The 17,125-nt window shown below is 41.7% G+C and overlaps 3 protein-coding genes across 8 annotated transcripts in view; 1 reads left to right on the plus strand and 2 right to left on the minus strand.

The window, feature by feature from the left end:
• Positions 1-8,361, minus strand: part of LOC112459615 (sodium-coupled neutral amino acid transporter 9-like) — a 12,031-nt gene extending 3,670 nt beyond the window's left edge. Inside the window, exons 1-4 of one of the 5 annotated variants that reach the window (XM_025023792.1) lie at positions 8,189-8,361; positions 4,585-4,767; positions 4,156-4,321; positions 3,541-3,671 (exon numbers count right to left, since the gene is read on the minus strand). In XM_025023792.1, the coding sequence (XP_024879560.1) occupies positions 3,541-3,671; positions 4,156-4,321; positions 4,585-4,767; positions 8,189-8,223 (515 nt within the window). In that variant the 5' untranslated portion in view covers positions 8,224-8,361. Of the gene's footprint in view, positions 1-3,540; positions 3,672-4,155; positions 4,322-4,584; positions 4,768-4,903; positions 5,413-8,188 lie in introns of those variants that run through there. The other 4 variants (XM_025023793.1, XM_025023794.1, XM_025023795.1 and 1 more) reach the window with 4 other exon arrangements.
• On the plus strand, positions 595-15,530 carry LOC112459616 (phosphoglucomutase). Of its 2 annotated transcripts, none has more exons than XM_025023797.1 (8): positions 595-858; positions 8,662-8,942; positions 9,381-9,819; positions 9,900-10,102; positions 10,174-10,375; positions 10,513-10,705; positions 10,802-10,985; positions 11,057-15,530. In XM_025023797.1, the coding sequence occupies exons 2-8, from the start codon at positions 8,691-8,693 to the stop codon at positions 11,279-11,281; spliced, it is 1,698 nt and encodes a 565-aa protein (XP_024879565.1). In that variant the 5' UTR covers positions 595-858; positions 8,662-8,690; the 3' UTR covers positions 11,282-15,530. The 2 variants fall into 2 exon arrangements, with proteins under 2 accessions (XP_024879565.1, XP_024879566.1); XM_025023798.1 differs by lacking the exon at positions 595-858 and adding an exon at positions 8,454-8,542.
• Positions 15,531-15,761: 231 nt separating this feature from the next.
• Positions 15,762-16,878, minus strand: LOC112459622 (U3 small nucleolar ribonucleoprotein protein IMP3). The gene is made up of 4 exons (XM_025023804.1): positions 16,624-16,878; positions 16,132-16,446; positions 15,978-16,050; positions 15,762-15,895 (listed from the first exon to the last, which is right to left on the minus strand). The coding sequence occupies exons 1-4, from the start codon at positions 16,758-16,760 to the stop codon at positions 15,872-15,874; spliced, it is 549 nt and encodes a 182-aa protein (XP_024879572.1). The 5' UTR covers positions 16,761-16,878; the 3' UTR covers positions 15,762-15,871.
• Between the last annotated feature and the right edge of the window lie 247 nt (positions 16,879-17,125).

A 17,125-nucleotide genomic window follows, 5' to 3' on the forward strand; every position in this document is an offset into this window, starting at 1 on the left:
TCTTATATCGCTTTTATCAAGTATAATAAAATTTACGTTACAAAAATCATAGATCGCGCGTGATAGCGGATCCAAAAAGGTATTTAACATCTAAGGAAAATTTAATTTAATTCCATTCCCGATTCTAATTGCAAGCATATCGTTGACGCCAAAATCTGAAAATCCCTGATCCGTTGCATTGCGATGGGCGCGTTCAGCAGACCAAAGCCGCTCAGTAGCAATCGAACGTGATTGGCTCTTACTTTTAAAACCAACCAATCAACGCAGAGTGTTGATAAGACGAACTCAACAGTTGTGTCTGCTGAACGCGGCCAAATAATCGAATATCGCGATGATCGCGATTGCCCCATTGCCCGCGAGGAGCGCAGCTCCGGTGCGCGCGCCCATCCGGCGGCAACGGTGACGGCGGCGCGGCGGCGGGTGGCGGGTTGCCGGCTAAGGGCATTCACCTTCTCGGGGCGGTCGTCTGTTGCCCGGGCAACAGACAGAGCGGTAACCCCTTCGGGCGTCCCGTCACCCGTCGCGCCGCGCTCCAGACGCTCCGGCGCGAGGCCGCGAGGCGCGGATTCTCGCGCACCTTCGTTCCCGCGTCTCGGAAACGAGCGGCCGCGTCCCCCGGCATCTCTACTCTAATCTCGGCCGCGAGGTTTAAGGACCGGGCGCGAAACGTGTAACGTGTCGGGAGCGGAGCGGACGGCCGCGCGGGCCGGGTCTCGCTCGTTTTCCTGACGCGGGAACGGGAGGCCGCGAGTTGTAGTCGCACCGCGAGGAGAAGGCTCTTCGTCGGCGTCTCAGGAGGACGCGATGCACGACGATCCCGTCCACGGGCAGGCCCGCGAGGTCGTCGCGGCTATGACGGTGAGTCTGTCAAAAACGTCATCTCCTTACGCTCGCGCTCCGTTAAAGGCGCGTCGTCGGCGTCGCCGAGCCACGCACGATGTCGGACGCACGATCACGTATTTAGGTTATATCAGTCACATGTAGACGACGGCGCGCCGTGTGCGTGTGTGTGCGCGAGCGGCCGCCCGCGCGCGCGCGCGCGAATTCGATTGCGAAGCGCCGATTGACCCGCCGGTTTCGCGAGTGCGTCACGAGATCTGTTTACGTTAACTGATAATTGAGAGAAAACAGTTACGACATCGATCGTCTCCCTCTTATCTACGGCTATAAAAAAAAGCGACGCCAGTGCATTTCTCCCGTGATTTTCACCGCGGGAAAGAGAGGGGGGGACACCCTTTTCGCGCCGCTTCTTTCCCACGGTCGACCGCGGGTCGACGACGCGAGAGAAAAACCTCGCGCGCGGATCGAGTCCACGTTTAATCGTTTCTTTCAGATCCCCCGCGCGTTATTTTCCAGCGCCGTCAATCAATTGTCGCGTTTCATATGCAACAATTATTCTCATGCCGTGTTTTATCTTTAAATAACGAACGCTCTTTTTGGTGCGCGACGCGCGAGATTACTTGGGTGCGATAGCGTCTCTGAAATATAGTTGTTGATACTTGATACACGATTTCTCGCCCCCTAACGCCGCGCGCGCTGCCGCCGCCGCCGTTGCGAGGGTATCGGTCGTGATGACGAGGAAGAATCAATTCAGAGATGCGCTGATGCAAGTTTCGGGCCGGTTGCCATCAGCCATCAGCGGGAGATAAACGAGACCGCGTGATACGCGTGCGAGAGCAGATAGAGAGAGAGAGAGAGAGAGAGAGAGAGAGAGATTCACCCCGTGCCCAGCCGCAGGACGCGACGAGACGCGAAAACATCGCCGCCGTTGAATAACATTTACATTACAATTATAAACAAGTATACTTTTCACCGGCGGCGTTGATAACGCTAAGCGCGTCGCCATCGATCTCCGCTTTTTTACTTCTCTACCCCTCGTCCTCGTCTCTTCCCCCCCCCTCCCGCCCTCCCCTTTGTCACCCCGTTCTCCCTTTGCGTGCACCGTGTGCGGCGCCCGCTGTAAAGTCAGCCGCGACGCCGAGACGGGGGCGAGGAAGTGAAATCTCCCCCTCGAATCGGCGCGAGCAGTGCGAGCACCCCACGTGAAATCTTTTGTCTCTCCTATAAAGCTGCGTCGCGAAATGCAGAGAGATGAATAAGCATTGAAACTTGCTACTGGAGAAATTATATCTCTGCATCGGATGCATCGGATGTTATTTGTTGAACGTTGAATGTTCCATTGATTCGATAGATTAATCAGGAATTAGTAATATTAATTTCTGGGAAAGTTGTGTATTAAGGCTCCTGGGTAGTCACCGCGGGCATGTTGGATTATTACTATCGAGGCGAGGAAAACACCCAATTTTGTTGTGCATGCCATTTTCAAATAAAAAGACATTTCAATAAAACATCACTATAGATCGTTTCAGAACACTTCCGAAATTGGCCGAAAACTACCCTTTTCAATAAACAAACTACCCTCGACAATAAACAAACAGCCATAAAACGAAGCCTAAACATACGGGAAAAACAGCCGTTTAACGACTATCAAAAGGAGGTGAAAACGTTCCTTCCGCATGCAAATCTTACTTTTCGGCCAATTTTACGACTTTCACGAATATGTTAAACGTTAGAGCACAAGCACAGAGCGAATAATAAAGAAATAGCACAACAAAATAGGTTGTCAACATGTCACAAAGGACAGTTCTCCATTGGAGAGAGTTCTGATTTCTGCCGCGACGGTACGTTGCCACCGTCAACGCAGAGTTCTCGGCTCAGGGACCAGGAGCCTTTAATAATAATACAACTTTCGCAAAAATTAATTTCAATATTAGGAATGTTAAATGTTCTACATACACTGTTAAATGTTAAATTCGTAGTAAGTTATACTTATTTTTTCAGTCGTTTTTAATAATTCCTATAGATCGCCACTGCTCCACAATATGCCGTTAATTTAACTAAACCAATAGAGTGCTGAAATAATACTGTTTTGTGTTAAAATAATAAATTTCGACACACACATGACAGTTAAAAATAACGAAACATTATTTAATTCAAGGTGTTGATTTAAATTTTATTTAATATTTAACAGTGTATCGTAATTTGAAGGTGTACGTTAACTAACGGATCAACGAAAGAATGCGCCGATGATTCAAAGCTTGATTACGATTTCTGTAACCTCCATTCTGTAACTCTTGATGACGGTTTCGTTATCGTTATTATTATTAATTGTCGTTGCGCAGGTATTAAGGTAAAAAGAACTGCGCAACGACAATACATAACGATAACAAAACTGTCGTTAAGAGCTGTAGAATCAGGTGTTTTAATCTCTGAGGAAGGGGAGAGGGCAGACACAAACGATAGATAAATTCTATGATTTCTTCCGTAATCTGTTGAATCTGTGCACTGTTGAATGCGCTATCTCCGCTCGGCTTGCGGAAGGGTATTTAGGGCAAGGGTATCGATCGGTGACTCATTGATTTTAAGGGGCCGTCCATTAAGAGCGCACTGTACCCGTGTGAGCGAAAAACTCGAAAAATTTTCCCCGTTGTTTCACCACATAACATTACTTAGTTAGCTATCTTATCAGAAGACACTCACATGGTTACCAGCGAATTCTGCTTCGGTTCGAGATCCTTGCAGGCGGCCTGCACGATATCGGGTTGAAACTGCAGGGATTCAGGATTAAAATCTATCTCGTGCGCTTTCTTCGCGTTGGAATTTTCGTTCGTCTGATAAAAAAATAAAATGAAGAAAGTGATGCATAAAATTGAAGAGATCGGATTTACATTAGCATTAGCGCATTTACCGGTCATCGAGACGAACGTACACTAATATTCTTATTGCATTTTGTTACGTTCGAATTTATTATCGTGACGAATTTTTGGAAGATTTTAGATTTTAGCAGTTCTGATATCAAACTATTTTTTTTCCATTAAAACTGATCCAACATCGTTATTTCTAACATCGATGTAGAAATCGAGCTTTAAATAAACGGATCTTATATCATTTTCGTGAAGAAATAAAGAAGAAAGGAAAAATTGAACTTTATACTTATTATAAAAACAAATGTGCAATGCTAAATTGAATCAAAAACTGTTGCGTGAAATTTTGCTAAACTTTGAACGCATTTTTCTCGAAAAGCTGATTTTTATAGCAGATTTCTTTGAAGAAAAGGAACAGACGCATACACATACACACAATTGTTATTCTTACCAAGTCAACGTTGTGCGACTCGTAATTTTTTTCGTAGTCGAGATTCACTATGCAAAGTGGACTCGCCATTGTGGAAACGAATAATTCACTATCCCGCGTCGAAGAGAATGGCCTTTTCGGTAGGGCCAGAATCGTGTTGTAACTGGCGGTGTCTACGCTCCCGTATCTAGATAGAAAATAAGAGATATGTAAGATATGTAAGAAAAGAGATATGTAAGAAAAACCCACGTAGAATGACGTAGATAACATAGATCTCTCTATAAGTAATATATATATATATATATATATATATATACGATTGGTATATGTCACTTTATTGTATCCATGATTACGTACGTTATGAACTACGTTATTAATTAATTATATATACTAATTATATGAAATATATAATATGATACATCTCGCAGATGCGTCTAATCCACATCTTACATGAAAGAGCAGCCGGCTGGGCTCGGATCTAAGTCGCTCGTTTCCGAATCGCCGAATATCGCCGGTTCCGGGCTCGTGCGGGATTCCGACGAGAGTAACGGCGTGCTCTCGGAACCGCTGTCCCGTGTCAGCGAGGAGTCGCTGCCTGGGTAAATACGCGACTTATACATAATGTCTCTGAAGCTGACAAAAAAAAAAGATATCGCTGTAGTGAAAGAAAGTCTGTTCTCCCGTTCAAGACCCTGGCCTCCTCGAACGCGGTGGCTTTTCGGAGCAGCGAATCGAGATCGGAGACACACGGAAGGATAAGGATACTTACGAGTACTTGCTTTAGGAAGCACGAAGTGTGAACGACGAGCGTTCTACGTCGCATTAAGCTATATAATCATGCTCAATGAGATCTCCTCTCCCGTCATCGTCTATTTTTTTTCTTTCCCTTCCTTCTTTTTTTCTTTTTTTTTTTTACGTGAAGCTATGAAATACGTCAAACACGCCAAACGCGTATCACCCCACGAGGTGCGAGCGGCAGATAGCGGATTCAATAACTGCTCCCAGCGACACGTAGCGCGGTCTTATCGGGATGATAAAAGTATCTTCTTTTGGACCTCCGGTCCAAATTAACCGATTGACCGGCGGGATCGCGCGAAAAGTTATCGAGTTTAAGCGGTAACGATAATTCGGTATCAGCGCGGCATTCGTCGTCGCGCGTGAAACTGAAAGAATGTCCAACTCACTATCTTCTTCTCTGCTACTTCTTCTGCTTCTTTTTCTTTCCCCTCTAACGCGACCGAACGGACCTGGTCCGGCCTCGTGACGTATTTTGACGTATATACGAGTTACGACGTACGCGACCGGCGATCGGGGGATCGGGTGGGACCACTTCGCTCCCGCGGGACCACCGCGGCTATACCGATCGTGCGCCCTCGTCCGGAAAACTGGGTTTTGGAGTAGGTACGTCCCCGTTTTATAAACTCGCGGACTTTGTATTGGCGGTAGTGTATCCTTGACTTGAACACGCCTCCCTCCAGCCAGCGTGTTTTTCAACGATCACGATCGTGCCGCGCGCGTCCGTCGGACGAGCGCGGCTAAAAACCGCTGGCCGACCCGATCGGTCGCGACGATCGCGTGACTTCGCGGAGATTCCGCTCTTTCTTCCGCCCTTCTCTCGACACCGATACCCTCGCGGCCTCCCCCAGGACATCCGCGGTTTCCGCGAGAGAGAGAGAGAGAGAGAGAGAGAGACTCTCTCTCCATCTCGCCATCCTCCAATACCCGACGAAGTCGGACCTCAGCTTATTGTTATATCCTCTCGGGGGCGAAAATGGCACGTTTGCCACGATGGTGCGTTTATTTTTCTTCTATTTGCGTTACAAAAGTTACAAATATAGAATCGCAGCAATCTAGGAAGAAACCAGTCTATCATCAAGATAATCCGAGAATTTATCGACGCGAGTCGGCCCGAGTGTTTACGAGCGTAATTGTGCTCGTTTCGTTGATCATTCTCCTGTCACGCTTCTCTCAGCGATGATGCGAAATAGTCCCATGAATGACCTCTCTCATCCATTTCAATTTCCGTCAATCGTAATCGCGTTTTTCCCGCGTGGCGGGAAACCCCAAAGTCTCGGGAGGAAAAAGCGAAGCTTTCAGAAAGAGATTTTTATTATGAAAAGTTAATAATATCCTCCCGCGAAATACAGGCTTCCCTTTCGCAGCAGTTGAACGCTGAATCTTCCTTTTATTACTTTACTACCACGTCAGACGTCGAACTCGCGCGACCCTATCCATGCACTTATTATGTCTTAGCGACGCGTATGTAAGATCGCCCGCTCGGTACATCTGCTATCTCAATTCAAAGCAATGTAAAGTATGCTGACGTCAAACAGGCGAGTTAAATTTCTGATTTTTTTTTCCCCCACTGTGATCACTTCCATCGACTTCTTAAACGGCTTGATTTCAGCTCGGATACGGCGAACTGTCACGCGAATTGTTCAGCGCGAGTCGTCTGCGCGGTCTCGTCTTCCGCTTAGTCGAACGCGACGAGAGAGTAAATACCATGGTATTTTCGCGCGCTATATTTGCGGACGAAAAATTGTCACGCGCCCATCCCTATCTTATTCCCGTTTAACTTCCGCGTTGTCAATCCACGCGTCATTTATCTACGAAACTGTTATCTGCATCATTACGCATAGGCGATTATGCGAACGTTCGTCGCCGTCGTTCTGCCTATTCATCCATTCGCGAGATCTATCTGGCTGTTTGTGCAAATTCGGGTTTAAGAAGCTTGGTGCGCGACTCGAAAACTGGAGTAAATTTCGTACACGGTACATTAATTTCATATTGTACGAGCATGATTCTCTTTTCAAGAATAGCTCTATCAATTAACACATAGATAGCATTTATTAATATAAAGATAATTTAATCAGTCGAAATAGGATTTCATTTTTCATTTAAAATCGAATAAAGAAAAATCTTTTGTGTTTTTTCTCTTACTATGCAAAAAACAATTTTTTTTTCCAAAAATAACATCTTTAAAAGTGTAAGATTCATATCAGTCCTATATTTCACTTATTGTTTATTCACATGTCGCCTGAAACAAGATATTCTCCTTATTTACCGGTTATCGCGATAAATAATATCATCACGTGTGCCTCAATCGAATTGATAAAGACTCCCGTCACGAATTGTAGGGGGGTTCAAATTCTATCTGGGGGATATTTTTCACAATAAATTCTTCACGATGATTTAAACAGGATGTTTATTAGCATCAAAAGTTAAATCGATTTAAATATGAGAATTTACTGTTCCAACAAAAATCTGTATTTTAAAACTGACAAGTAATCGGCGCGCAGTTTATTGAATTAAAAAAAGTACAAAATTCACACAAATATTATTATTATAGTTATCATGGCCAGCCCGACCGAAAAGGACATCTCTAATTAATTGTGAAACTCATATTGGTCCTGTTTCGCTTATTATTGTTTAAAAGAAAAGTTTTTACTTAGCCAAGAATTTTATATTTTCTGTCTTTTTTATACATTTGCAATATAGAGATTACTATCGAAAGAATTATGATTCTCTCCGAAGAAATCTGACTTGATGAAATATCTATCTTTTGAGGAAGACACAATTTAGGGCCAATTCCTTTTAGTGACACAAGTCGACACAAACATCGTTCTATCCTTCTTGGCATTCAGTGAATAACAAAGACAGAACGATACTTGTGTCGACTTGTGTCACTAAAAGGAATTGGCCTTTAATGCATGTTTAGCGACGGTTAAATTACTTCAACACATTATCCCAATCGTTTGAGAATAGGTTTTTATGCACAATATTTCTGTAACAGTTTATTTACTAATTTCACACAATACTTTCTGGCTCAATTCATGAAAAGAAAATACCAAACCGCTTTCTTCAAAAAACTGGACTGTTATTTTAATGCACAAAATAACAATATCGGTCTTAGAAAGTAAACAACAAATATAACTTGTAGGTGTTAAACTCAAGAATCCAAAAATTGGTCGCAAAACCGGGTCCACTCGTTAGAGGAGGTATTAGAAGAGATATATCCGGTGTCGATTAAAATAAATTACTTAAAAATAAATACCTTAGCAATATCCGGACGGTCGTAGGGCTATCCATGGTTATCGATGTACAGTTAATTATCAAAATAATTATCAGTAATCGACCCTTGGCGGTCGTTTTCCTCCTTTTCTGCCGAGGTATCCGACCGGCTTAGGTGTCAACGACAGGCACGACCGCACAACACAGCTCCGTTGGCCCCATGTGATTTTGATCGTGCACGGTGCACGTGCGCGCGAGGCTGCCCGCGCCGCCGCGACAGCTGGCGCGCGCGATCTCCCAAGATGGCGGCGACCGGGCGCCCGTGCCCTTGCGTGTCATTGACAGGCGGAGTTCGGCCCGCCGCCGGCAGTTATCGGGCGGCCGTCGCGAGTGTACTGTACGCTCCGCGCTCCTCGTTCGGTTTATTCCCTCGCCGGTCGCGGCCAACGGATTAACCTCAACCAGCGTTCGGCGCCTCGTCTTATCGTTTTTTTATCTCCTTTCTGTCGGTTGCAGCGCGCCCGTGGAATCACCACCGTGCGAGCATGACCGCGACGTCGGTGACGAGCCTGACGGTGAGCACCCGGGTGTACGAGGGCCAGAAGCCGGGCACCTCGGGCCTGCGGAAGGCCGTCAAGGTCTTCCAGCAGGAGCACTACACGGAGAACTTCGTGCAGGCGATACTGCACGCCCTGGGCGATCAGCTGACCGGCTGCACCCTCGTCGTCGGCGGCGACGGACGGTTTTACGGGAGGGAGGCAGTGGCGAAGATCATCCGGATCGCCGCGGCAAACGGGGTGAGGCTGATTGATCCACCATACAGATTGACGTAGACGAAGAACGTTGCATTGTGAGACTGATAAATAATTGATTAATGGCAGCAATTAGAGTTTAATAGTTTTATACTTGAGATTTTATGTCAGAAAGTTGACTGATCTATGATTCTTTACACGTGGTGTATTATTCATTTGATAGAATCGACGTTTTTACTCAGAAAAGTAATGCAATTGGGTAATTCTTTTGTAAGAGATTATCTACAGACAACTGTGTGAGAGAGCAGAAACAATGACTTTTGCTTTGCCAGTAAATAATTAACGCAGGTAGCTTTTAATTGACTCAACTGACCACATTTATTAAATTAATATCACATGACATATAATTGATTAAAAGCTACTGTAAGAAAGATTGTGATATGTAGAGATCAATGAGATATGTTACAATTTTTTCTTTTTTAGGTAGGGAAGTTAATAGTTGGTCAAAATGGCATTCTCTCGACGCCAGCGGTGTCAACTATAATACGAAAGTATAAAACGCAAGGTGGGATTGTCTTAACTGCGTCGCACAATCCTGGTGGTCCCGATGCCGACTTTGGCATTAAATTTAATTGCGACAACGGCGGCCCTGCTCCGGACAACGTGACGAACAAAATCTACGAGCTCACCAAAACGCTCCAATCTTACAAAATTATTCCTGACATTGGGGTAGATATTGATAAAGTACAGAGTACCTCTGTTGAAGTCGATGGCAGACCATTTACCGTCGATATAATTGATTCTGTGAACGATTATGTGGAGCTTATGAAGGAGATTTTTGATTTTGCGAGTATTAGAAAATTGTTGCAAGGCAATGCGGATAAGCCAGCGTTTAAGGTTCTCATAAACTCAATGAATGGAGGTTAGGCATTATATAATTTGTATTTGGCATCTTTTATTACCCAGACACATATCGTAATAGGAGCTCTCAATAATTTTCAGTTACGGGGCCGTACGTGAAGCGAATATTTAGCACCGAATTAGGCGTCGATGACACATGCTTAGTGAATATAAAGCCGTTAGAAGATTTCGGTGGTTTACACCCCGATCCAAATTTAACTTATGCCAAAGATTTAGTGAATGCTATGAAGGAAGGACCGTACGACTTTGGTGCAGCTTTCGATGGGGACGGAGACAGAAATATGGTGAGTAAAATCCATCGAAAATTGGTCTAGATAGGAAATTGTTTCGTTAAATTGTGCTTGCACACTTACAGATCTTGGGCAAGAAAGCCTTTTTCGTCACTCCTTCCGATTCCTTAGCGGTATTAGCTGCTAATTTAAAATTAATTCCGTATTTCCAAAAGACTGGCGTTAAAGGATATGCTAGATCAATGCCAACGGCTGCAGCTGTTGATAGAGTCGCCGCTAAAGACGGGGTAAAATTCTTCGAGGTTCCTACTGGATGGAAATACTTTGGTATGCAGAATTTTTACTTTTATTATATTAAATTAAATTATTATTACAATATTAAATAATTATTATTACAATATAATTAAATTATATTGCATTAAAAGTTATTATTTTTTACAATGCTTGTTTAATATAACTTATAGGAAACCTTATGGATGTTGGAGATCTGTCGATATGCGGAGAGGAAAGTTTCGGCACCGGTTCCGATCATATCCGCGAAAAAGATGGAATCTGGGCATGCCTGGCGTGGCTCAATGTAATTGCGGGACGAGGAAAATCCGTGGAGGATATTTTATTGGATCACTGGAAAGTTTATGGAAGAAATTTCTTCACTAGGTGCACATACATACTCGTCTGTTATTTTCGAATACATATTTAAATGTCTTTTGATTCAACGCTTCTAAATTTGTGGATGTATTGTTGATCATATAGGTACGATTATGAAAATTGCGATTCCGCGAGCGCGGATAAAATGATGCAGAGTATCGAAGCCCTGATTCAGAAGCCAGATTTTATCGGCAGAAAGCTGCAGCGCGAAGGTAAAGAGTATGTTGTTAAGCAGGCGGACAATTACTCCTATACGGATCCTGTCGATGGTAGCAAAGCTACGAAACAGGTACGCTCTACGATCGTATTAATATTAGTAATTTCGTATCTTCAAGCTAGTTACAATATTTTGTGCATTAGGGATTACGGATATTGTTTGCGGATGGCTCCCGGATAATATTCCGCTTATCCGGAACGGGAAGTTCTGGTGCCACTATCCGTATGTATATCGATAGTTACGAGAATGATCCGGCTATTTTCGTGAAAGACGCACAACTGGTCTTAAAACCATTAATTAATATCGCGTTAGAATTAACCGAACTTCGTCAGCATACTGGTCGCGACGCGCCTACTGTGATTACATAAGAGTTCGCTCGTTACGTACTCGCGCTCTTTCGTCGCGGGACTTATCTCTCATTCAACTTTATCTCTCATTTATCCAAAGAGGTTTATAAGGCAAAGGTCTGGTTGAGGATATAAATTCATTTGGATTCTAGAGGTTCGTCCAATTTCATTATCAAAATCACGAAGCAATAGCATAATAATTGTTACTGGCGCCAATGAAGAAATTTTCCATTTTTATAAAGCGTTACCGTTTTACAATTCCATCCAGATATACATACTGTGCGTATTGGACGAGAACTATTCAATATGCATATCCAAGTAGCAATTGTGAGAAAAAAAATTTTTAGGATCTATTAGGATCTCTATTAGATATTTAACGTAGATGTTATTGCTTGTATTCTCTTTACATCTTTCCATTTCAAGTCAATCGTAAGAGGATACAATTTAAACTTATTTAAATCTTCAATTTTTGAGTGTGTGAAGAATATTGGTATTGTAGGAGGTGATTTTTTGTCATAATCTCTGATTATTCAGTAGAAATTTTATTGATAATTTATCTATATTGCTCATATATTTATATGAGTTTTAATAAGCATTATAAAACCATGCTTATTGTGCGTATTACAATATGGATATATCTGGTACATGTAGACATTCTACTTGTGCTGTAAAAATCTTCTTTGGGAAAATGTTTCGTGACATAACATTATGTTATAATGATATTGTTGATATGCAATAATCGTTACTACAGCATTATAATAAAAGAGAAATGCAGTTTATTGTATCGAATACGCCCTGGGTTTCGTAAAGCGCATATGCGCGCATTGTCTATAGTAAACGTTACTTGTGCTATAGATAAACGCGCGCATATACGCTTTACGAAACCCAAGGACAGAATACGTAGATATATTCCAGGAGAAACTGAGCACAAAAAATGTCTTGTACTTATCTATCATTAAAAATCACGTTGTCTATACGTTGCTCCGATGATATGCGTCTTTTTACCAATACCAGCTGACACTAAAGTTGATAAGAAGCTTTCATTATTATCGTATTTATTTCGCAACCATAAAATTGCAATGATATGTAATGAATGTCACCACGTGCATTCCGGTATGTAAAAATATAATTTGTAAAAATCACGACTTTGAATGGAAAAAAAATGGGTACATTGTCAATCTTCCAAAGCTTATGTCTATCCGCGATTCACATTTGATATTCGTTCTCTAAATTTTCATTCATTTTCATCCATGAATTTTTACAGGCTTTTACAGTGAAAATACTATCTAATGCTTGATTTGACGCTCTGGAGAAATTAATTTAATTAATACAATTAAATGTTTAACCCGATCAGATTGATAACACTGTGGGGAGAGGGAGAATTATTTAGTTACTCGTAGATAATTTTATTAACCGCAATATGTCAAGGGCATAAGAGGACTGGAACTCAATATCAGATAGCATAATATTGGAGGATTAACAAAAGCGTAAATTCGATATTGTCTTGAAGGACCAGTTTTTCCAACGTTCATCAAAATGACCTTATTACTCTGTCTGCATTTATAGCCCAATGCTACTACGATCCAGGCAGAGACATAAGAGATTTATTTGCCAAAGAAATTACTAGATTTTTTTTATCCGAGGATGGAATGACTGGTCCTGTGAAATAAATGTAGCGTAATGGATAATGATAAGCGGCTTTAATTTATCCTGGTTTATGAGATAAACATTTTATTAATAAATTAAGTCATCTTAAAGAAAACGTCACTGCTGGGTGGTGACGCTATTTTCAAATTCTAATGATATATTTCGGAATTTCCTTTTCAGTGTCAGATTTATTGTATGAAAATTACATTTGAGCCTAACGCTGTAGATTTATTTACATCGATAAATTTATATTTCAATTGGAGTGGGGAAAGTATAAGTCTTTTTGCACTTCGTCTTGTACAGTAGCATATGTAAAACTGCCTATGTAAAATTTATACTATTTATTGCAACACGAGCATAATACGAAGAGGATATTAAAATTAAAAAAGAGAAAGTACGTTGAAGTTTTTGTAGATAGTAGTGTACACACAACTGTAAGAATCTTTCTTTTCCATCAAAGCAGTCATCCATTTGTCTTTCTGAAATTCTCATACGTTTATTAATACCACACCTAAGCTGGTCATTTTCATTGTGATTCAGAATTCTCTTCGCTGCTGCGAATCGCATTTAAATGCGAATACAGTTTTACTCCAAATCGCATTTTACTTATTCCCGTTACGTCATTCCGTAATCATGCTCGATCTTTCTAAAAAAATATATATACTTTGTTAAACACTTTACCTTCTCTAAACAGCTCAGTTCTGATATTCGAATATCGAAAGAAGCATGGATGCTTAAATTTGGTGAACTCACCAAAACCTGAGAAATAGCCAGCAAGACCTTGTCACCGTTTCTCAGAATTTGGGCAGACCCCAGATATAGCGATGTAGGTTTGCAAATTCGAGTTTAGCGCGATACTCAGCGTCTTACAGAGTCTTCAAATAAGTAGTATGTATCTTTGTGAAATACATACAGTTGTGATGCAACTGTTACGGGGGAAAAATTCATATATCTGCATTTTGTTGCACGATATGTTTCGTTTCAAGGTTGTACGGACAACGTAATTCACTGAGTATCTCGTTAAGATTAATCGATAGAATAGAATACGTTAACGAACTTGTACAAAGAACAGTAGGACGATCAGAAAAGAAAGAATTGAATTTTTCTTTCGACGAGGGAACAAAGTCGCGAATAGCCAGTCGGTGCGAAATTCTGTATGTAACAGTATATCTCCACGTAAGAAGAAATGAACAATAGATAGTAATACGAGTATCACATGTTCGATAGGTATGAGAGGCACATTATTGTATCTCGCGAGTAATGGTTTGCGAGTTAATGGATGTCTCGGCTATTGATAATTAACAGCCGCGCAAATGTATTATATTATTTGTTTCCCTTTCGTTTTTTCTTTTCGCTTCGTCTTTGCTTCTTTCTTTTGTACGATATTTCACTGTGAGCCTTCTATACATCGGAAATATCACGTAAGCGCGTTTTGTACTGCAAAAGAAAAAAAACGTGCGATCACAACTCACGTTTCATTTCGAACGAATTGAATAAAAATTTCACGAGGCCAGTTTGGCGGATACGCCGCGAAGATAGATAAGAATTCGGAGCAAAAGCAAACGTAAAAGTTTTTCCGTTTTTCTTTTCCTTCCGTGAATAAATGCAGCGTGTTATACGGAGAGATTTCGCAAGGCAATTATGTAAATAGTTGACGGTGGAGGAGGAGAAGGAGAGGGAGGGAGGAGATACTTAGGGACCTGAGCCGACACACGCCCCCGTTTGATCTGTCGATTACGTTCTAGAAAAGTGCGAGGGAGAAAGAAAAAGGGAAGAAAGAGGAAAAAAATAGCGGGGATGCTCCGAGTGTGCTCTCTATAACGTAATAAACGATTACTTAACGCGGCGGCGATGTCAAAGAGACCAGCACAGAGACTGCCGATTACTATAAAGATATTAACATGTAACATTTGTATCATAATCATAATAAATACTAATTATCATTATAAGTATATGAATGAGTGGCTGCTCGGAATGCACGTGGTATGATTCATCGATGCTCCATCGTTTTTCTTCGTCGTTCGACGACACCGCGTCTCCTAAATGCTGATTCTGAAGTGTTCCTGATACCGCCATATCAATTCCGAGACATGTGTTCCGTTTATCAATTAATCGAATCTTATCTCTCTAGTGTCAGCGAATTGTGTAAAAATGCATATTATTGTACTCTTGCTCCTTTTTGCCGACTAGCGCTAGATGTGACCATCTTGATTTTCAATTTTACATATATCTTAAACGCGGTATCTTCGTATTATAAGCAAAGACTGAACACCGAAATGCGAAGACTAAATAGTAAAACTACATTATAAATCCGATTGGTTCGATCGGTTTTTTATCTCAGTTATTACAACTTGGCGTGAGACACTCCCGTGTCTCTTGATACTGTTGTATAGCCGGTAGTTTTTAAACAGTTTGTAAAATTCCTGGTTATAAATAAAAATCGTGAGTCGGATGTGTCGCATCTGCGTTAAACCGAAGTAGCGAAAACCCTTCGCGTTTCCGACTACCTACGCGAACGCGTTCTTCGAGCGTTTACGTTTAAGCGATTATTATGTTCAAGAAACTCGTACAAAGTGGTGACGACTAATCCGACTTTTAATAAACTTTATCTCATTACAACGAATCTATGCGTACTTTATTATTTCAAGGTAAAGCATGTGTGTATCCGTATCCTTTTGTAAAAATCCTGATAACGATAAGAAAACGACCTCTTATCTTTGACACAACGATTACGAAAAAAGAAAACCTTCCTTTTTTCGTACAAAGATGATGCTGTAAGCGGTTTAAGCTCATGTTGAAACCAATATTCCTTGAGATACGTTTACGAACAAAAAATGAAGAATAATTAGTCTCTTTATTAATAGATTTATATATATTGCTGTACAAATAAATTTCTTTTTTTTATTTATAAAAAACGTAGAATTTTATTACTAGCAAGAGCATTCAATCGACGCGACGTGTAGATTATACTATATCAAAGTCATCTCTCTGTAAAACAAAAATACGTATATATGTATATATAATTACCAAATTATAATAACATATAAGAAGAGCTAACAGGAATTCTCACCTCATTGTTGTACTCCAATACGTGTTTCTTAATAGCAGATGTGTCTACCCATGTCACAAAGTCCTCTAAATTTCTGTAAAACATACGATCGACATTAGTTTCATTCGTTTCTCTAATATTTGCGTGATGCGCGAGTGGAGTACAAAATGTTTACCTTGTTACCAAGAACGCAGGGTCTTTCACGACTTCCACCCCGACTCGGACATGGCCCTGCTCTATCAATTTCGTCGCCATCGGTATCGTCTGGCTCATCTTGTTGCGCACCATAACGACCGGGAGTCTCCGTCTGCAGAAGCAACTGGCGGTTACCTTCTGGGTCTGCGACAGGTCCCATTTCGTGGAGATCAGGCCCATCATGTACAGCTTTTCCAGCAGCACTGCGCTCTGCTCGATGCGGAAAGGATGGTCAGGCTCGACTTCCTTAATCTTCCTACCCAACTCCCGTATGTCCCGTGACAGTTTGTTGTATCTGCAATCATTTCGATAAATATTAATACTTTTACATTACATTTTTATTGTATTTATTACATCGATAGTATTTTATATAATTTATATTCTACTGTATGCTACTAGATATTTTTTTGTTTTAAATTTTAGAATTTACATAACGTCTCATGGTATATTTATAAATAACAATCCCACGTACACCGTATAGTCCGATCTTTTCTGAATGCAATAACGCTTCAGGATCTTAACCTCGTGGAGATTGTGGTCGGCCTGCCACGACAAGAAGTCCACCTTCTTCAGCAGCTTCTGCTCGTGATACTTCAGTTTTCGCACCATCGTGATCGATCACCGCGAAAGCCTCCTCGCAGAGCAATCCCAACTTTATTTAAAGGGAAATCTTCAGATCCCCGGAGTCCCGGAGCTGGCACCCGATGATTTGTTTTTGACAAGCAAACAAACACGTGGAGTGGGTCCAGATGACCCAGATCGCGGGAGATCCTGCGCATGCGCGGCCGATTTTACACGAGGCCGCCTACAGACCGACGATCTATAATTCGCATCACGGATTTCTGAGTCTATTTACAATATAATTTTATATGCCGTCTATTTTGACGTATATATGTATTATATTCATGAATACGTGACCTCTCCCCTCCTCTTTCTCGCCGAGGTAAAGGTTAAGGAGAGAGAGGGCAAACCCG

Source organism: Temnothorax curvispinosus, unplaced genomic scaffold, assembly GCF_003070985.1.
Source record: "Temnothorax curvispinosus isolate PA1 unplaced genomic scaffold, ASM307098v1 QBEX01010032.1, whole genome shotgun sequence".
Taxonomy (NCBI): Eukaryota; Metazoa; Arthropoda; class Insecta; order Hymenoptera; family Formicidae; genus Temnothorax; species Temnothorax curvispinosus.